The sequence below is a fragment of the Lampris incognitus genome, chromosome 7 (genome assembly GCF_029633865.1).
Source record: "Lampris incognitus isolate fLamInc1 chromosome 7, fLamInc1.hap2, whole genome shotgun sequence".
NCBI classification, from domain to species: domain Eukaryota; kingdom Metazoa; phylum Chordata; class Actinopteri; order Lampriformes; family Lampridae; genus Lampris; species Lampris incognitus.
In genome coordinates this window covers 27,080,379-27,103,006 of record NC_079217.1, presented here as the reverse complement: position 1 = coordinate 27,103,006, position 22,628 = coordinate 27,080,379, and the positions used below count along the sequence as shown (strand labels likewise).

Below are 22,628 nucleotides of genomic sequence, written 5' to 3'. Positions count from 1 at the left end.
GTGTACGTATCAAACAGTCCCCGTACCTCGATGCCTTCCATGGACACTGCCCTGTGCGTCTCACCGTTGATAGTGGGGCAACAGGCAACATGATGAGAGCCTCATGCGCGACCAGGCTGGGCGTCACCGTCACAGGAAGGACGCAGTCCGCATTCCAAGCAGATGGCTCGTACCTTGTGAATGTATTGGGAGAGACACGGACACACTTCCAGAGAGATGGCCATGACCTCTATTTTGAGGGCCTCGTCGTTGAGAATCTCGACTCTAACATCCTGGCTGGAATTCCCTTTATGGAAAAGAACAACGTCTCCATCAGACCAGCCAAACACCAAATCTGCTTGGGCGAGGATATATACCGCTACGGCACCCTCCAAACACCGATGGACAGGCATGCCGTACGGCATGTGCTCCGGATAAATCCACTGTGTGGCCAGGGGAGTACATCGAGCTCAAGCTGCCTCCTGAGCTGTGCAATGTGGACAGTGAGCTGGCTGTTGAACCACACGTCGATGTCTCATGTGACCAGTCTGACACACAGCAGTGGCCTGCCCCAACTTTGCTACAGGGTGTGTCCGGGAAGATCTGTGTCCCAAATCTCATGGCGAGCCGTGGCTGGTCCAGAAAAGCCACCACCTATGCCATGTCCGCGCCACATATGTCCCGTCACTCAGTGATGCCGCCGTGCCAGCTGATCCCCCCAAACCGGCCCTGACGACCATGTCAGCATTGTCCTCCGACGTTGTCGCTCTGGACCCAGATAACATCATGCCTGCTGACATCAGAGATGAGTTCCGCGCCCTGCATAGAGAGTTTGATGTAGTGTTTGGTCCCCACTTTGAAGGATATAACGGCGCTGTGGGTCCGTTCCAGGCCAGAGTGAACATGGGACCTGTCCTACCTCTGCCCTTCACCAACAGGTCGGCCTGGCTTGCCATACAGGCAGAGTGCTCTGACCTCAGACGGAGTCTCATCGACAACGAGCGCAGATACACTCTCAGGTACGCTTTAACCCGCTTATGTGTGGGTCTGTGCCCTCTCGACGGCCCCTTTGCTGTGATCAGGACTGACCCTGCCCCTGGTTTTGCTGCATTGGCAGGGGATGGGGCCCTCGCTATGCACAGACTAGTTGTTGAGGTGGGCAACGCCAAAAATGTCAATAAGGACCCAGTGGCGGAGAAGGCTGTTCAAGAGATTCAGGGGGAGATTCTTCATCTCGAGCCTAACTGTAGGGCTGTTACTCCCCTGTTACTCTCTGTCGCTACGGCCAACCTGAACAGTCGTGTTGGGTCGCGTGTGTAACCTGCACGACAGGGGAATGGGCCTATGCTTGCGCAGGGACAGTTTACAGTCTAATGTCTAAGTTCAGTGGAGATTGGTGTAGGTTTTTTTCTAGACCAGATTCTAGTACTCACCCCAAAGACAACACACACACTCGTGGGTATAGTTTACAATAAAAAACCAATTTATTTCAACAGTTCAAAGTAAAGTTATTTCAATAGCAATACTAAATTAGATGTGTTATATATATATATATATATATATATATATATATATATATATATATATATATATATATATTTATATTTATATTTATATATATATATTATTTTTTTTACTCTATTATACTTTTTAAAAGTTCTTCCTAATATTCTATTTATTGTCTATATCTATCTATATTCTATTTTATACCCTTCTAATATATTACTTATGCAGCCATATTCTACACTAACAAAGAAAATAATCCAAAATAAAGTATGAGTGCACTCAAAGAAAATAATAAAGAAAAGAAAAGGGGGAATGATTCAGTCTTCCAATCTGTGCAAGGTGCAATGTCCAGATCCTACTACAATCACAGGGGCAAGTTAATGTAGAGGCGATGATGATGAATCCAAATCCAGGGCGATGATGGGGGTAATCCAAAGGGGGTATCCAAGGGTTCCAAAAGGTGTAGCAAGGGGGGTTGTTCGGGGTACTAAAAAAACCAGTCTGCACAAAATTGTACAGATTCCTTATTAATTGCAATCTCTATCAAACAATTACAAACAAAATAAAAATACCCAAATCTAGAGTCAATTCTCAGAATTAAATCATTTCCTACATATAACTAATATGCAGCTGAATGACAACAGCCTATTGCTGTAAGAACAGTTAAAAACAATGTCATCGCAGCCAGGCTGCAGCACTATCAACGTGAATTCACGTCTAGCTGGCTGCTATGGGTTCCATGGATGCCATGTAGCCCGAGTTGGCTCGGTGGCTAGTGGCAACTGGAGCTTACAGTTTTTTTTAACAACAAGCATATCATTATATTAAAATGTCTAACATTCCTACATCAAATAAACCCTATGGACCGGGTGTCCTGACTGGTTTTAAAGCTCTGAATCATATGGGAACTGCTAAGGATCATAGATATACGTTTTAGCTGGGTTAGCTTAGCTTAGCAACCAATGGAAAATTGTCAGTCTTTAGATTTCAAGATTTTAAACTCTTATCTCACCAGGACTCCAGCAGCGTGCAAAACACAAGAGAAAAGAGTCTTCCTTCTTCCTTCAACAGGAGATCATCTGTCTTTGGATAAAATCAAGATATCCTACGTAAATGGCTATGATTACATGGAACACAGAAAGCTGTTTACTTTTTAGCTTTGGCTAGCGGCTCACCAAGGAATCTTCGTGGGAGGGATCTTTTTTGTCGTAGTTCAAATGTCCTGTAGCTCAAATATCCGTAGTTCAACTATCAATAATTCAAGTATCCATAGTCACAGTTGTCCGTATTTCTAAATATCCGTATTTCTCTTCTCTATTGTTGACGGTTGTTTGTATGGTTTAAACTCTGTAGCTCGTGTGCCTCCTAGAGGCTACTCGTGGAACTTACATACGTCACAGGGTACATGTAATCATGTGGGTTACACGTGGATTGTCTGCCCGTGAAATGCTGCTTCAGCGTGACCAGTTCTCCCATAGGCAGTTGCCTGTGGTCGACCAGGACCTCATCTTGACACAACACTCGGAGCGTGTCACCAACCATCTGTACAGTATGAAGTCAAAGGTGCCCTCTGGTCATGTGGCCGTGCCTCCCGCCATTCGACCTGGTGAACTGGTGTACCGGTATGGTGACCGGAATAAGTCAAAGGCCCGTGACAGGTACCTCGTCACAAGCGTGGATGGTTCATGGTGCAATATCCAGAAGTTCACGGGGTCTCAACTCCGTCGCACCTCCTACAGGGTCAGGCTGGGTGACTGCTACAAAGTGGAAGGTCTCTCTACGGCCTCTGAACCCCTCGCGGACGATTTCGCGTCTGATGAGGACTTGGACAACCCTGCCCCGCACTGCCCTGACGTACCTCCAGCCATTGCCGAGCCCCCACCTGCACCTTGCCTGCCTTGTGATAACGATATGAGGCTGGGGGACGAGACTGTTTCTCCTGTCGAGGTCGAGCCTGGGGGGAGCTCCCCTGGCGAGTGTGTGTCTGCTCTTGCACCTGATGCTGCACCTCGACGCTCGGAGTGTCGCCGGCGCTTGCCGCGGCATATAGAGGACTTTGAACTTTAGGCCAGTTGTTTGTGTGTACTGGTGATAATGTTTTGTCTTACCTTACAGGTCTAGTTATATAGCCTGAGCTTTGATGTTGCCTGGTGTTCTGTAGTTATTGTTGTACTGTGTGAAGGGGGGGTCTTTCTTTTGGAAAAAAGGGGTGACGCCAGTATTGGTTGTGGTTGCTATAGTTACCAAGCCTCCCTTCCGGTCTGCCTGCATTGCAGGCTCGGTTGTTCTTCCTGTTTCAACTAAATGGCTGCTGCCGCACGTTTCCATCTGCGTTGTGTGATTCATTGATGTCGTCTCTCATTACTGGCGGTGGGGGAAACCGGAGCACCCGGAGAAAACCCACCACAGACACAGGGAGAACATCCAAACTCCACACAGAGGATGACCTGGGATGACCCCCAAGGTTGGACAACCCCAGGGATCGAAATCCAGGACCTTCTTGCTGTGAGGCAACAGTGCTAACCACTGATTAGTTTTGATGTACAGCTTCTCACCCCACCTCCAACTTCAGTTGTTTGGAAAAGGTTGACTGATTTTACAGTCTGATGTAGTAGTTGGATGACAAGTCACATGTACTCATTTGTTTGGCGCACGTAGGAGGCTTAAGGGGTGCAGAGAGGGACACATTTATGAGAGTTTACAGTTAATCTCCCACTGGTCATGACACATGCCCCGGGAGAGGCCCCATGGCTGTAATAGCTGCTTACTGTAAGAGGCAAATCTGTATGACTAGTTACATACCAGCTCATTTTCTTACTTTTACTAGTTCTTTCTTTAAGGGGAAGCTGAACTAAAAGTAGCTAATCAATTTAGAAAATGGTGTGGGTTTTGGATGACGATGGTAAAAGTCCCTGACCTTTTCCACCCTAAGACAGGGGTTTCCCTATGCCATGTACAGACACTTTGCTTCAGATTAAATTTAAGGATATAAACACAGAAGAGAAAATGGACTAATCTACCTATGCTTAGAGTGCGCCATCAAACAGTAACAACCACTTCTCTCCATTGCAATCACACACATGCAGCATTAGTGCATAGTGACACTGTCGACATCCACAACATATACAGTATATACAGCAGGGAGATATACGAGAGGATGAGTCAAGGTCAGTTTTAAAAAATACACTCAAGTCACATGCAAAGATTAAGGAGAAGCAATGAAAAATGAAAGAGGGAAATGTCACATCCTCATTCACTCGGTTATTTTCATGCTAGATAGAGGAATATGCAAAAACAAAACAAAACAAAAAAAATTCCAGAAAAAAAAGAAGAAAAAAAGAAAAAGGCCAACAGAAAAGACACAATCAAATGTGCCACTCAAAGTGATTCACTGATATGAAAAGTCGATTGTTGGCATCAACGAGATGTTATAGCATCTTATATGTCAAACTAAGTGTTCATTAGCCACAACTGTGAGGTCAGTGTAGATGAGCCCACAGGTTAAACAGCTTGTCTCAGTGTTTAAATTAACCCAAAAGCTAAGATGTCACGATGGTGAGTAACGCACAAAGTGTCTTAGTGTTTGGAGTGCTGGGTGAGAACTTTAAAGAAACAGAGCACTAGTTACAGTTTGAGAATGAGGAAAAGCTTGTAACATACTGAAACCAGGAAATTATTATTTAGCTACACTGGGTTTGTTCTCCTCCCCCTCTATCTATCTATCTATCTATCTATCTATCTATCTATCTATCTATCTATCTATCTATCTATCTATCTATCTATCTATCTGTCTCTGTTTTCTGTTGTATTTTGTACTTAAAACAAAAATGACAATGTATTTATTTGGTGCGTTGTCAATAAATAAATCTTCAAAAAAAATAATAAAAGGATTTGTTTCTATTTCAATCTATCAGGCCTATCTAAACCAGTGCATCCATGAGTTTATGAATATAATTCAAGGAAATGCCATATTTCTGACAGCAAACAACTGACATACAAATGGGAAAAATTTTGCCTCAATTCTACTTAAAATGACACACTTCAACATTTCCCATTATGAACATTCCATTGACACCTGCTAACATGCAAACTGGCAATTTGCAATTTTCAAGGAAACTCAGATTCCATATTAGCAAAGTTGACAGGTATATTGGGTTTCCGCAATTACATTATGGCATAGCTCAAAACGTACTTAACCTGGACCTCCTATTCTCTGCTGCCATAGTAATAATTCCAATTTTACCACACAACGGACTCATTGACACAACTTATGTGTATCAGCAAAATAAGTCTCCAAACTGGTGAGTGGTGCTGGTCAATGAGCAGGGATGAGCGGCGAAGAACATGGATTCGCACGTGTGTGATGTGTTTCAATGTTAACATAAGTTTCTAAAGCGTTTATACTTTCGTTAATCAACAAATAGACACAAACTCTCCTCTTACACCACAATCCATTCCACTCTTCAATACAACACCACTTATCAGCAGGAGCTCTTTCTCTTATTGATTTGCTGTTTCTGCTCCTGTCCTTTTCTTTTCTCCTTTAGCACAACAACAGCCAGTGCCTTTCACTGGTGGCCTGTAAACTAATCCCACAAAATGGCCACAGCCATCAGGGTCAGTTACAGATCTGGAACAGACCCCACGAATGTTTACACACCTAAGAGTGAGGCTGGCAATGTACACACCAGTTTGTTTGTTGTGTGTCTATGTGCGTGTGTGTGTGCACGGTTTGGCATGCACGCATGGGTTGTAAGGGATACTGCATCTGGAAGCTGTAAGACGAGGACAGTCTCTCTCCAAACAAAGAAATGAGAGGTGTGGAGGGATTGAGGGTCTAGGCTGCCCAGCTGAGCGATCCTCTTACCATGATGAGGCCAGTAGTGATGGGGTCATTGCAGCCATGGCACAGCTCACCAAACTTGGCCCAGTAGTCCTTCTTGCAGAAGAGCCGGCCATCTTTTTCATAGTACCAGTGAGAGAGTGACGCACTGCACTCACAACACCTGACAACAGAGAAAGAAAGAAAAATATCATTCCAAGTGTTGCTCATTAGCGTTGAGCAATGAATTATTAAAATATTTTCAGAAGTAAAAACAGTATTTCATCAACCTTTGACCACAGATATCAACATAAATGTGCTGTCCAAAGCAGAAGCAGGCAAAATAGAAACTCATGAATAACCTCAGAACAATTTGTGATATTGTGCATGAATTTCAAGTAATTTTGTTGCTCAGCTAATTTACTCTCATGCCTATAACATTGTTGTTATGTGATAGATTCAGTCTGGTAGACTTGCGGGTGTGCAAAGTTGTTTTTGTGTTGTACTACACTCATCTTTTTTTTCTACTGGGTTCCATTAAACTATACTCAGACACCATTCGGGGACTAAAATCCAAGTTCCTCTGTGATAATAAGTCCCTTTGTGAATAAACCAGACAACACCCCCGCATACATACCAGCAGGGCAGGCGACCGAGACAGAAGATAAAATTATGACTAGGCCTTAGAGAAACACGGCTGAACAAAGACGTAGTAACGTAGGTGCAGTCACACCACCAACTACAACAACATGCATTTTATCCAGAGGCTGAGCATTCAACCACACACCCATCTCTATGCCTGTGACATGTGGAAAACCACAGATAAACACTACACCATCTGTGTCAGAACATATGAGTGGAAAAAACAACACTCGGCACCTTTGGCACTGGCATGTCAAAGTTTGCTTTATGGTCAAGGGAGAACATATTTCTTTCTTGCAACCAAACAGATTTGTCCGGCGATGTTTGGGATGAAGCAATACCAAGTTGTTTTTTTTTCCAGTAGTAAGTTATTAGCCACTGAAAAACCATTATTTCTCCTGTGCAAAATAATCTGGTGCATTATCGACAAAAAGGATTTCTGCACTGAGATCTAACGGGAGACCTATGATTTTTTTTCCAGTCACATCTTGGCTGTACCAACATGATTTTAGAAAGAAGAAAGAAAGCCACGTTATTTTGTCATTGTACAGGTTACAATGAAATGTGTTCTCTGCATTTAACCCATGCTATCGTAAAGGAGCAGTGGGCAGCTGCAGCACCCGGGGACCAACTCCAGTTCTTCTTTCCATTGCCTTGGTCAGGCACACAGACAGGAGTATTAACTCTAACATGCATGTGTTTTTGATGGTGGGAAGAAACCGGAGCACCCGGAGGAAACACACACAGACACAGGGACAACATGCAAACTCCACACAGAAAGGACCTGGGATGGCCTGAGGTTCGAACCCAGGATCTTCTTGTTGTGGGGCAACAGTGCTAACCACTGGGCCACTGTGCTGCATTTTTCACATGATATCAAGTCTCAGGGATAATCTTAACAGGCTTATCCGACTTATCAACCTATTATTATTTAAGGAAATCCAAGTTTTGTGCTAGCCAGTACAAGGCCAGTGAAATTACTCTGTGTAATTTTCTACTAAGTCAGTATTGTCATGCAGGTTTACTTGCGCTAGGACATAGTGGGATAACAGTGGGGTGGCTCTGTCACCATGGTGGATAGGGTTAGTGATAGTGAGCTCCTCTTATAGCAGAGCTCAGAAACACAGCAATGTAAGACTGAGAGACGGCAGATGCTGAAAGAGACGCAGCGATACTGCAAAGTGAAGGGCAAGTGACAAAGAGATGGAGGGTGTGAGAGAGAAAGTATTGATGGCATGGGATTAGCATGTGATCAGACCTGTCCTTAAGTAGGATGAGTCTGGGACAAACACATATAGATTGCAAGAGCACTTTTAAATCAGAAAGACCTTGTGTGTACCGCACACACATGAGTCTTGTTATCGCAAACTTGTGACAAAAAAATGAAAGGGACTTTTTTTTCTCACTTCAGCACCAGGCGTGACTGAAATCAGACAATTAGGACTAACAACTTGTGTTAGCTAATGCTATTCTGAAAAACATTATCCTAACAGCCTGAACACCCATCAGTGACAGCATGACATGTGATTATATGGGAAAATGCTCTACAAATAAGGAGCAAAATACATACACACACACATATATATATATATAACAGTCATTGGGCAATAGGCAGGGAGACACCCTGGACAGGCTGCCAGACCATCACAGGGCCCACACACACCTAGGGACAATTTAGTACGACCCATTCATCTGACCCACATGTCTGGATAGTGGGAAGAGGACCCGGGATGTCCCCAAAGGTTGGACTACCCCAGGGGCTCGAACCCAGAACCTTCTTGCTGTGAGGCGACTGTGCTAACTACTTCACCACCGTGCCGCCCATATATATATAATTACATACATGTATGTATGTACGTCTATGTCTATATATATATATGTGTGTGTGTGTGTGTGTGTGTGTGTGTGTATGTGTGTGTGTGTGTGTCATAAAGAGAGAGAGAGATGTATAAAGGTGTTTTTGTGCACGTCAACATGATTCAAAACATGTTCTTACTCCCTTGAGTAGGATAAACATATTTGTGTGTGTGTGTGTGCATTACATTCAAAACATGTAATTATTGTCTTGTGTAATATAAAATGTTTGGGTTTGGACAAACCTAAACATTTATTATCTGTAAGAGAAAGTGAGTGTGTGTGTGTGTGTGTGTGTGTGTGTGTGTGTGTGTGTGTGTGTGTGTGAATACGTACACCTCAGGATATTTGCTTAATCTACTGAACAGGGCAAGTATAATTCTAATAACAATAATGGCAATGGCTAACTATAATAATCAAATGAAAATACATTTGTAAAAATAAGTTTTAAAGTGTGATTAACAATATGATATTTTGTATTTTCACACGGATGGATGGTGTGAGATCACAAACACACTTGTTAAATATGTGTGTGGGTCCCTATATAATCTGTCTAAATGTCAGTGTGGAATGGCCGTGGCTATGTAGGTGTCTCCAGTTCCTCCCAGTGGAGTCTCTCATCATCCAGCCGTCTGGACGGTCTCCACCGGCCACGGCAGCACATCCGTCTAGACACTTTGGATTCAACCAGTGGCTTCAGGACCGCTCTCAGAGCATTTAGCTTTCACTGGGAATACTAAGTGAGGGTTTTAAAATGGGCATACGAGCATTGCTTTTTCTTCTCCAGCTACGATTCTCTCGAGTGAATGATCCCCTGGCATATATCTTTCAATCTCCCTTTTTGATGATTTCCATGACCTTACTCTTTATTTTAGAAATGGTGTGTACTGATACTGATCTCTTGGTTCCTGGTGGCTTCTAAGCCTGTCCCGAGCAATGTACAGCTAAATCTGCAGGCGTCCCTTTTGAGCCCGATCTAGAATTACATCATTTTATCTTTTACTCTTGGAAAAAAGTTCTGATTCCCGAAATCACAAATTACATGATGGAATAACATGATGAAAACTGAAGTTTCTGCGAAGTGTTGGCAGCCTGCACAATAAGAAATGTTTGTCAGTGGTTGTCAGGACTATTGCACAGGCCTGAGTTCATGCACCAGGACTCAGACTTATCTCAAGTTACGTGGTTACAATTTTCTACACTCTCCAGCTTGTCTCATTTAAAAACAACAACAAGAAAATCCTAGAAATGCTCAGAGAAAGCAGACTGGCCATTTTCCACTAAAACATAGTTCGTGCTGGCTGCAGGATTACAGCTTGGTGCTGCTGAAGAATTCATGCGGTCTTATCTCCTACTACAGTATTCTGCAAAAGCAGCAGTCGCCTTTGACTTTCCCCAAGGACAAACATCTAAGTGGCTGCACTCACTCACACACACACACACACACACACACACACACACACACACACACACACACACACACACACACACACACACACATACGCATTGGAATGCACAGGTCATCAAGATGAGTAGCTCAATGCTGTGTTCCAGAGCGTGCTTCAGTATGCACAATGTTTGGGTGTGCCAGTGGGGGGTGATGAGTTGGAAGTGGGTCAAGGCTATCGGAGGACATTCACAGCATCAAGCTAGCTGCAACTCATTGGCCTCTCCCTGAACACCCTTAACTGCTCTCAAGACATCCGACAAACCACTACTGGGATGAATGTCATGTCTACGATACATGTAGACACACGAACATAATATGTGTGTGTGTGTGTGTGCGTAGCGTGTATATAGCATGCTTGCATGTAAATGCACATATCTTAATGTTGTGAGGTTCATCAATTCCTTCATGAAAAATTCTCTGTGAATTAGGGATTAAGTTAAACTGGAAGCAGAAGTAGAATATTAAATAAATGAGTAACTCCCAGATGGTGGCAGCCATTTTTCCGCTCCAGGATCAGGACTTTCAAGGAGGGAGGATACAGGAGAGACATACAAAGAAACACTAAACTCAATCGCAAAATACTCATTTTTGAAAAATACACTTTCTACAACAAAATTGTCTATTTAAGAGCAAGTGTGAGCATGTACAGTATGACTGTGAGCGTGTGTACGTGTGTGTGTGTGTGTGTGTGTGTCTGTGTGTGTATGTGTGCATGCGTGCGCACGTGCACATTGGCACAGACAGGTACTGTGAGAGGATTAGCGTTATGAAGGGTTCACAAAGAGACATGCTCTGCTGTGATACACAAAGAGCAGAACAACTAAACATGTGCCTTGTGTTTTCTTTTGTCTCACAGTCGAAGTGTAATGTAAGTGGGGTTTATGTGTTTAAGTGGCTGGATGTGCCATGTATGTATGTGTATTTGTGTGTTTTGTGAAGGGGGATCCAGATTGAGAATTATTTTCTGATTTTACCGTGATTAGGTGAGAGTAAACTCAACATGATGTCTAATGCTGACAAAATTTACACAACCTGCCCTAATGGGTATAAACAATAACCGTGAGGATGTAAGAAATAGCAGAGGAAAGAGTAGATGACGGGGCGTCCGGGTAGCGTGGCAGTCTATTTCATTGCCTACTACCATGGGGATCACTGGTTCGAATCCCTAAAGACACAACTGGCCGTGTCTGCGGGAGGGAAGCTGGATGTGGGTATGTGTCCTGGTCGCTGCACTAGTGCCTCCTCTGGTCGGTCAGGGCCCCTGATCAGGGAGGAGAGGGAACTGGAGGGAACAGCGTGATCCTCCCATGTGCTACATCCCCCTGGTGAAACGCCTCACTGTCAGGTGAAAAGAAGTGGCTGGCGACCCCACATGTATCGGAGGAGGCATGTGGTAGTCTGCAGCCCTCCCCGGATCGGCAGAGGGGGCGGCGCAGTGACCAGCACAGCTCAGAAGAGTGGGGTAATTGGACAGGTGCAACTGGGGAGAAAAAAAAAGGGGGGGGGATCACACAAAAAAAGTAGATAACAAAAGTTAAACGAGTTAAAGCAGAGAGGCGCATGAGACAAGGAAAGAATAACAGATGGAGAGAGAGAGAGGAGGGTGCTTTTAAATAAACAATGAGCACATAAAGACATGAGCGGGGCAGATTTCATATCCCATCGAAACCAGATGCACTCCCCAAGCAGCCAGGAAACAACCAATCGTACTGAAAGTGAGAAAGGGGTGGTGGCTGGTGGCTGGTGTGTGTGTGGGTGTGTGTGTGTGTGTGTGTGGGGGGGGGGGTAGCAGTAAATCTGTCATCATTCTTACCCCCTAATGGAGTTAGCCAAAAGTGTCTGGAAGAGGAAAAAATCCCACAGAGAAGGAAGGAGGGCCGAGTGCGGCCCCTCGCCTCTCCCTGACTCCATTATTCTCTGGTCTAAGCTGAGGGCTGTGACATGGGGTCATAAGGCTCATGCTGACATCCGTCAAACCCAGGCTATCACGCGCCGTCATTTACCCAAAGGAAATCCTTGAAGTGGAAATGCGGGATGTTTAAATCATACACTATCTGTAAATACTAAATCAGAAGTTGGAATTAAGTTTCTGCTGCTTCCTGAAACGTGGCTGTGTCCCTTTGCTCCAGGTAGAAGTCCAGAAAAGTAAAAAAGGAGGGATGAGTGGTGAACCATTTTCAAACAATTATAGGAAAGCAAATATAATCCCTGCACTTTTGTGCACATGGTATTTTCCATATTATGTCCCATGACATTATATCATTAGGGGGTTTTGAGTTGTAAAACTTCCCTATGACCCATCTATCATGTGGCTCACGTGACCTCGGCCATAACATAACGTGTCCCAGGCTAAAACCCATGTGCTGAAGATGAATGAGAAAAACAGTGGGTTTGAAAGAGTGAATGAAATCGATATTCCCCAAGGGGTCCTGCTACTGTGGTGGGGGGGGCATCAGACGAAAAATACAAACACACAGCACATACATACACTCATAAAGTCAAAAAAATAATAACATCTTGTTTTTGCAATGAAGATACAAAGTGCTGTAAATAACAGCATAATGATTACAGGCGATGTTAAATGTAATTCATCTACTTTTCAAACAAGCCCCGGATTTTTTTTTTCTCGTGGAGTAATAATGAAAGTGAATCATCCTGTATCTTACGGCACAGCGCAATGTAGCAGAATTTAAATCTGACTCCTAGTCTGACCTTGCTGACTATTTAGTTCTAGCCAGCTCATCACAGTAGGCATTTGTGTGTGCGCTTGTGTGCGTGCGTGCATGTGTGTGTGGTCACAGGTCATTGAATGACGCGAAGGCAGACACGTCCAGGAAGCAGGTGGCGTCAAAAGGAAAAGCTCTGTGTCCTTGGAAGGGGTTTGGCTGCAGAGTGATGAGGAGAGGAGCGCCCTGCAGGATCACCTACTCACTGACAGGTGCAAAGGGCAAAAGATTTATGAGGCACTGCATCAATCTCAACGGCATTTCGTTTTTATTAACGGCATTTCGTTTTTATTTATGTGCGCAGGTACAAAGTGACGATGACAATAAACAAAATCTTGAATCTTGAATCTACATGTCTCACATTCAAAATGCACTAACACAAACACACCCACACACACCATTCGATATTACTGGAAATCATGTGCATGAATATGCTATGTGTGCGCACGGCAAATTAACCCTCCAGGAGCAACCTCCCTCAAAACACACACACACACACACACACACACACACGCACAAATGATACCTCACTTTTCTTCAGTCAATCGACTATCATTTGTGTTGTGCCCAGAGGGCTAACCAAATCTACTCCATCTGCACAGATGGAGAACAACAAAAATATTGTTGACCACTCATGATCAATAAGACAATACACTAATGTCCTCTGTCTTCAGTGGCATTCGGAAAACTAGACCAGATTACACGTCACAGATTCTGAAGGAAGACAAACAAATTACATTGTTAGTTTGTCAATCAGTTTCAAGACTGGATTTTTAAAAATTATGTGGTAAATTCCAACGATCTACAGTACTAAGATGGAAGTCACATTAATGTAGTACAGTATCCAGCCATCCGTCCATTATCTGAACCGCTTATCCTGCTCTCAGGGTTGCAGGGATGCTGGAGTGTACAGTATAAGACAACATAACCTTAACAGGTGGGGGGGTGGGGGTGTTGAAGGAACAGACACACTTGAAAACAACTGAAAACCAGGCTCAACACTGAGGGGGATCCCCTGTCTACTCTCTCTACAACCTAATGACTCCCAAGTAGAATACAGAAATAGGGCGGGTGGGGTTGGCTGGGGTGGGGTGTTCCCAGCATAGTGCCAAAGGAAGTGACAAGAAATTCAGGATGGGGTGCAAGGGGTAAATCTATGTCGACAAACACACACACACACACACACACACACACACACACACACACACACACACACACACACACACACACACACACACACACACCTTTCCCTTTTTGCACCCCACATTTTGTCTCCCACTCTCCTCCAAATCCAAACCCGACGACACAAAGCAGTGGAATTCCAAGTCCATGATGTCACCGCTCTCCCAAGGAAAAAAAAAAAAAACACACACACACACACACACACACACACACACACACACACACACACACACACACACAACCTCATTACCTCACCCTGCCACTTAGCTCCTTTCTCATTGGCTGGGTTTTAACCTCCACCAGGAAGCTGCACAGCCAATGGGGTTGCCAGAGAGGCCAACGTCCTTTCCCACTACTCTCCTTTCCCACTACTCTCGGTTAAAGCAAGCTCAGCAAGAGTGATGCATTAACCGCTTAGATGCTGTGCAGGGTTTTGGTCGGCCTTTCAAAACAGAGGCTACGTTTGGCGCACAAAAAGGTTCTGCATTTTACAGCAGAAATTTACATAAACATGAAATTATGACATAAACTATAGCTTTTGTTCTGAGTTGGTCGCTGATTTCTTTTGTCTGTGGGAGGCGCTTTTTTTTGTTTGTGGGGCCCCATTCAGCTTCAGCTGGGGCAGGTAGAAAGCAGCAGGCTACCAGTTGCAGGCTGGGAGTGAATAGTGTGTATGCAAGCAGTTCCCTTTGTGATTGCTAAGCTCCCCTGACTGACTGGGGCCAAACAGAGAGACAGAGACAAAGAGAGAGCGAGCGAGAGCGAGAGAGAGAGAGAGAGAGAGAGAGAGAGAGAGAGAGAGAGAGAGAGAGAGAGAGAGAGAGAGAGAGAGCAATATTAGTAGCCAACATAAGGCTAAAGAAGCTAATTTTCTGTCTTCCTCGTACATAAATGAATATTGTAATGGTGAAAAATCTGAAGTTCAACTATTTTCTACCTTTCATGCTCACACATAGAAATGGCACTTGGTTTATTGGCAGATTTTTAGTGAAGGACCTCACTGGTTTGGCGCTTTAGCAGTTTTATATATATGTAAATTTATGCTATTAAATAAATCAACGGATCAGAATCTTAGAGTTAATCAATCTTTTTTTTTAATCACATGCAGGGTTTAGGTCTGAAGCCATCGCTGTAGTGGGAGGAGTGAAATTGAATTTTTGAAGGTGTGATTAAAGTGCTATAGTGTGGGCCAAAGGTTAGCACTTGGGAGTGAAAGGTTAGTGATTGGGAGTGGGCGTTTAATCAAATTGCACCGACACATTAAACGACTCCCTTTTTCCTCTTTGCAAAGGTTAGCATCAGGAACCAACCATGGAAAGTTAGTGGCGAGAACAATAAGTCCCCACTAGAGCGGCAGATTAAAGTGTCACAGACTGGTCTAAAAAAAGGAATACTAATCATTTCTAAAATAGGCCTTTGTCAATTACAGCTCTAAAGTCAGAAGGTCATGATACATAGGGGGGACTTTCTTGTGCTACACTGTCAGGTATCACTGCCGATGGGGTATTCTTCAACACTGAATGCATCTTCATCTTTGCCTTGGAAATCAATCTAAAATCAGAACCATAATCCATGCGCCACAAGCTGCAAGACCCAGTACCTCTCTCCTGTCCCTCTTTGGACAGCTAATAATAATAATAATAATAATAAAAATAATCATCATCATCATCATCATCATCATCATAATTATTACATTTATATAGTGCTTTTCTAGACACCCAAAACGCTTCACATTGAAGGGGGTAACTCACCTCAACCACCACCAATGTGTAGCACCCACCTGGGTGATGCATGGCAGCCATTTTGTGCCAGAACGCTCACCACTCATCAGCTTGAGGTGGGGAGGAGGAATCATTGAGCCAATTACATGGGGGGATAATTAGGTGGCCAGATGGAGAGAGCCAGGTTGGGAATTTTGCCAGGACACCAGGGGACCCCTTACTCTTTGTGACAAGTGCCATGGGATCTTTAATGACCACAGTGAGTCAGGACCTCGGTTTAACGTCTTATCCAAAGGATGAATTTGTCAATATGGAGCTTTATAAGTTCATCCCAAAGCAAGTTCAAACAACTGCAAACAATTTTTGCATTAGCCTACAGTATCTATTAAGCACTGGCCATATTGGATGTAAATGTGCAGAGTATGCATAAAGGTTACCCTAAATCTCAAAATAATCTTCAGGTCAGTATAACCCCGATGAATTAGGTTTTTTTTTCTAGGACGTTTTGTAATGTAAATGTGAATGTTTTGTGCCCTTCTTGTCCACAGTGGCTAACAAAGCTACCCCAACTTTATTTTTTGCCAAAGGACTAAGTATAGCTAACAGGTAATGATTTTTTTCTCCCTTTTTCTCCCCAATTGTACTTGGCCAATTATCCTAATTTTCTGAGCCGTCCCAGTCACTGCTCCACTTCGTCTGCCGATCCGGGGAGGGCTGCAGACTACCACATGCCTCCTAGCGATACATGTGGAGTTGTCAGCCACTTCTTTTCACCTGACAGTGAGGAGTTTCACCAGGGGGATGTAGCATGTGGGAGGATCACGCTATTCCCCCCAGTTCCCCCTCCCCCCCAAACAGGCGCCCCGACTCACCAGAGGAGGTGCTAGTGCAGTGACCAGGACACATACCCACATCCGGCTTCCCACCTGCAGACATGGCTAATTGGGTCTGTAGGGATGCCCGGCCAAGCCAGAGGTAACGCAGGGATTCGAACCGGTGATCCCTGTGTTGGTAGGCTACGCTACCTGGACGCCCTAGGCTAACAGGTAAGGATTAAACAAATACAGATTAGATTTAGGGTGAAGCGTAAAAACTGACCCGAGTTCAAGGCTCAACATTCAAATCGGCAAAGGCAGAAGGTAGGCAAGGTGCATTATTGACCTTTGGGGCGGCTCAAGGACAAATTCAGAGATGAAACAGAAGGAAGATAAGATGAATACATTAATGAGAGGGGAGGAGCTGCAAGTACATGTATGCTCAATCAAACTAGCATAGTCAGCGTTAAACCACAACTTGCTATAAGCTGCTCTTGCTACACATTAAATAAGAATAATAAAAAAAAAAATGGCGTTATCGAAGGGGCGTGAGATCAAGAAAGGAGAGTTAATGCTGTCAACATGATGTTATATTCCTTTAACTTGTGTTGAAAGTGTCATACCAGTCTTTTGTCCTATTCATGCACCTGTTCTACATGTGACTCATACCCTACTTCACCTCAGATACACCAAGCTGATCTTAGCCCTTGTTTCTAAATGTTAATATATTAATACCCCAATCATATTGCTCTGAATAGAGACTTGTTATGCAAGATGCAAAAAAAAAGAAGCTCTTAACCTCAAGCTAAAATGTCACATGGGCACACAGGACGTTATTTATACAAGAAAGTACAGGGTGTTTTTATGAGCCACCAGGACTCGGCCTCAGCTCCACCGCTGACAAGGTCTTAGTGACAAAACAGAAGGTCCATGCCCAAACAGCTGCCTGTTCACCGCCATATGAACACTCAGGATGAGGGAAAATGTCCATCTCATGTTGATTAATTGATCAATAGGAATATCCGTGTAGTGTAATCACATTACTGGGATAAATGACAAAATGTCACAAATGCATTGTTTGTGAATGACGGTATCATGTCAATATTAGCCGACCTAAAACAGAGACCGCATGTCTAAATTACGAGGTGATTGTAATGTCTTGTTGAGAAAAAAAACAAAAACAAAAAACAACAGAACCTCGTGACTTTCCAGACTACTGGGATGTATATTTCAAGAACTGGAAGAGTAATCATACCTATTAAATGTTACTAAGTCTGAATAAATGAGCCGGAATAGAAAGTAATCAGTCAGTCGACATCTCATGTTGCATCGGTTTATGTGCACAGGTGCTGTGAAGCGTTACAGGTTTGCATGACAGGTTAACAGACTGATAAACCTTTTGGTGTCCAGCACAGAAAATAAATATGAATGTAAATACTGTAATACATTGTGACTAGGGCTAGACGATACTGACAACATCAAATATCAGAATATTTTTGGACCAACCAAATACCTCGATATCAATACTGTTACGATATTGTGGGGATGACTACTGATGCTTTCACAAAACATTTACACAATCAGATTTTTGATAGATCTTTTTTTTTAATCATCAGTAATGCCTATATGATAACTAAGTGGGTATAGGTAAATCATATAACAGCTAGAACAGTCTGGTAAGTTCAGACAGTTACATCAATTTACTGTAATGCAGCCTTTAAAACCAGGAAAAGACAACACTTAGCCATATCACGATATCCAAAATCCCAGACAATACATAGTCTCATAACATTGCAACATCGTAACATAGCTAAAATTCGGTCTTTTCTGTCCCTGGCTGACGCAGAGACTGTAATACATGCATTTGTTTCATCCAGACTTGATTACTGTAATGTTCTGTTCTCAGGTCTGCCACATTCTAGTACTAAACGTCTTCAGATGGTTCAGAATGCTGCTGCTAGTATCCTAACTACATCTAGGAAATTTGACCATATTACACCAATTCTTGCCTCCCTTCATTGGCTTGCTATCCATGTTAGATCAGAATACAACATGCTTCTGCTGACTTATAAAATCCTAAATGGGCTGGTCCCATCTTACCTGTCTGATCTCCTAAAACCGTACATTCCATCTCTAGTGCTTCGCTCTCAAAATACAGGGCTCCTGTGTGTACCCAAAGTTAAAGAGAAGTCAGCTGGTGGCAGGGCCTTTTCCTATTGGGCTCTGTTCTTGTGGAATAGCCTGCCTGATGCCATCAGACAATCAGAGTCTGTTGAGTCCTTTAAATCTAAACTTAAAACTCATCTTTTTGCCTTAGCTTATGGTTAGTTGCCTTTAAGTTGAGTGCGTCAGAACCTGTACTGCTTGGCGGGTCGGTTTTTTGTCTCAATGAATTTACGAACCACTGTTCTGATTATGACTAATGACCACTGCAAACTGTTCTCTTCTCTAACATGTCTTTTCTCTCTCTCTGAATGATGTCTTCTCCTTTCTCTTTTTCTGTGTGTGAATGGTGTCACGTGAGTCTCCCTTGTGTGCACGTGCAGTCTGTTCTCCTCCCAGGTTTCCGTGGTGATGGTGATCGCCACTTGGACGCTGCCTGGCATTCTCCTCATCACATTTTCTTTTTATTAATCCGTGTAATTTTCTTTTTTTTACATGATGATGCTGGTCGCGTGGCTTGGGTCCTGGACTGTTCCAATGGCATCTGGACACTGCTTGGCATCCTGTGCATCATATTCTTCATAAATTTTATAAGTCCATTATAATTGTGTTATCCTCTTTCAATTTTGTATTGTGTAAATTGCGTAAACACAACATCCATTGTACGTTGTACGTCTTGGGAGAGAGAGCCTCCTCTGTTGCTCTTCCTGAGGTTTCTTCCTATTTTTTCTCCCTGTTAAAATGTTTTTTTTAGGGAGTTGTTCCTTATCCAATGAGAGGGTCCAAGGACAGGATGTTGTGTTGAAGTTAAGCCCACTGAGGCAAATTTGTAATTTGTGATATTGGGCTATACAAATAAAATTGATTTGATTTGATTTTGATTTGATATCACGATATCGATATAATATCGTATATATTGCCCAGCCCTAATTGTTACTATACATGCATGGTGATTCTTAAGGAAATAAAGATAGTCAAATTATATTTGCCTTTTCATGGTCATACTGAATTAACTAAACCACCATTTAAAGAAACCTAACGTGCTAATGGCATTTTTATAGACATGACAGCATTCCCTTATATCAAATAATTTAAACAGTCCACTTGTGTCAGGCTTGGTCATTGACACATATTGGTGGATAAAGAGGTGAGAGATGTGGGACCAGTAAAGGCTGTACTGGTCACTCTTTCCTGCTCACTCCCAGTTAATAACGAAGTGGGTTGCACTTAATTGGGGATTTTAAAGAGCCAGTGTATATTTACGTAAGAAGAGGTAATTCTGTAAATCCTTGAAAGTTTTGGTGACCAAGATGATGTAAAGCACACGGTGACAGAAGTCATATGGTCAGATGAGTCTTTTTTTCACCCTGTCCTCAACAAGCTGACAAATACATGCGTGATGTGCACCAAAATAAACGAGGAAGCTCGTGTGCTTTTTTGCCACGGCGTACGTTTCATCATATTTTAGGGCACGGTGTTGTTTTACTGGTACGGTTTGGGTTCATGCAAGATAAATTTCACTAATTACAAAGCCATTCTGAGATCTCATATTCATCCTACTATGGTCAGTCTGTTGAGAGCAAAATCATCTAGGATGACACCGTCCTCATCCATACAACAAAACTGGTTACTGAACAGTTTAATTGGCGTGTAAAACATTTACTATATTTTTGTAGCAGTTACCAACTCTTAGGCACAACTGGTAAATGGCTCACCACAGCTCCTGGAGCTTCGCCTGAGGTTTCCAACACAGTCATCAAGATTTACAATGACGGGATTTTGGGAGGAAGTATGACATTGTTTCCCTCCAGCTGAGTTCAACACACATGCAGACACATCTCAGCCACTGTATACTAAACCCGAACTTATTCTTGTTCGAGTGTGCAGTGGCTTCAAGCCCATCAAAATACTTCACGTTGGGATTTTTTTTAAATTATTATTTTGGTAGTTAATCGTAGCTCTCTGTATGTTCAAAATTGAAATTAAGAAAGAGATAATAGACACGCATCTAAAGAAGAGAACATAAAACTTTGAGATTGGAAAGGTTGTGTGTGAGTTGTGGGGCCTTAATAAAGCTCTGCTTAAATGCTGTGACTCCCACTAATTAAATTACATTTCTGTATCTTCATAAGCCCGTAACTGACTTCCTCACTTCATAACAGTGTCACATATTCAACACCCTCACACTGTGTCATTTTGGCTGTCTTGGACATTTATTGTATGTCACTTTATATGAAGGGGGAAATTAAATGCTGATGCATCCCTATGTCAGACTCAAGTGAGACTACTGTCACACTGTGCAAACAGCTTTGATACGCTCTACGATGGTCGATAGCTAGCTGACCATGACCACCACAAAACGGCAACCCGTTCATTCCCAGGGACACTGAAATGGCCTTGTGGGGAGAAAAAAAATCATGCAGTTGCATTAACGACAGCAATTTTCACCTCGAGAAACCCAAAAAGAAGAGACAACATGTATTCGCAATTCTCTAAAGTAAGTTTGTGGTACATTAATAGCTCTAATTATCTCCAACTATAATTTTTAATGACACTGCAGATATATTTTAGACTAACAGGTGACTTTCATTGATTCCTCGATGGCAACACACAAAGAGAGAGGGCGAGAGAGAGAGAGAGAGAGAGAGAGAGAGAGAGAGAGAGAGAGAGAGAGAGAGAGAGAGAGAGAGAGAGAGAGAGAGAGAGAGAGAGAGAGAGAGAGAGAGAGAGAGAGAGAGTACTGAGTGGTGTGATCCTTTTGTTAAAAATCTGTTCAGTTGTTTGTTATTTTCTACCATGCAACTATTGGTCACTCATCAGGATGGTGTCATGGCCATGGTTTTGTTGTCGTATCCCCTGACACACTGCATTGACACTGCTAGAACTAGGTCAGAGACCACAACTGCATGGATCAGCTCTTTTGTTGGCTATCCTTAACCCTGTGACACTGAATGACCAAAGACAGCCAACCATCATTCGTGACGAATGATTCATCCACGACTTGAAAACATTTGTTGGCCAAAATCGCACAGTGTGTGTGTGTGGGTCTTAAAGTGAGAGGTTATATAAAATACACGCTATCATTTAACCCGTCTGTTACCAATCCACTTCACCAATGGCCTCTCTGGAATCGCAGGAGACAAAGCAGACATTCTGTGATTAGCACAGCTAGCATGTTTCCCCTGTTACAGTCTGGCTGAGCAGGATAACATGTTTATCTGCTCCTTCTCTCTCTCTCTCTCTCTCTCTCTCTCTCTCTCTCTCTCTCTCTCTCTCTCTCTCTCTCTCTCTCTCTCTCTCTCTCTCTCTCATGCAGACTCACACAAGCAGAAATACAAACAGTGACAACGAGTCAGCTTGGAGTTGGGGGGCTGACTGTCAGAGCTGCTGAAAGCTTTCTACAGCCCTAATCCTGCCTATTCATTTGTAGTGCTACTCCATATCCCTCACGGGACATGTAAAACTAAGCTACATTTGAGGTGCATGTGGCCTTCAATGCAGCCCTAACATCCGCAGACAACAACCTCTACTCTGCAGTCAAAACTAGACTTACAGATTGCAGGCATAGCGGAAGTAAAACTACGATGCAGCTTATGATCAAAACTAATGTTAAGTGAAATTTGACATGACTGACAAGTGCCTTTTAACCAGTCTGGGTGTAAAGGTTTGCGTGGATGATGATTACCTGAGACAGAGAAGTCAAATGTCACAGACATGTGACAGAAAGAGTTTGACACATTGGGAGCGCAGCAGGGTGCAGAGAGAGGA

The 22,628-nt window shown here is 43.2% G+C and overlaps 1 protein-coding gene across 1 annotated transcript in view; it reads right to left on the bottom strand.

The window, feature by feature from the left end:
* Positions 1 to 22,628, bottom strand: part of limk1a (LIM domain kinase 1a) — a 67,888-nt gene that overhangs the window by 34,302 nt on the left and 10,958 nt on the right. Inside the window, exon 3 of the mRNA XM_056283170.1 lies at positions 6,353 to 6,491. Coding sequence (XP_056139145.1) covers positions 6,353 to 6,491 — 139 coding nt within the window. The remainder of the gene's footprint in view (positions 1 to 6,352; positions 6,492 to 22,628) is intronic.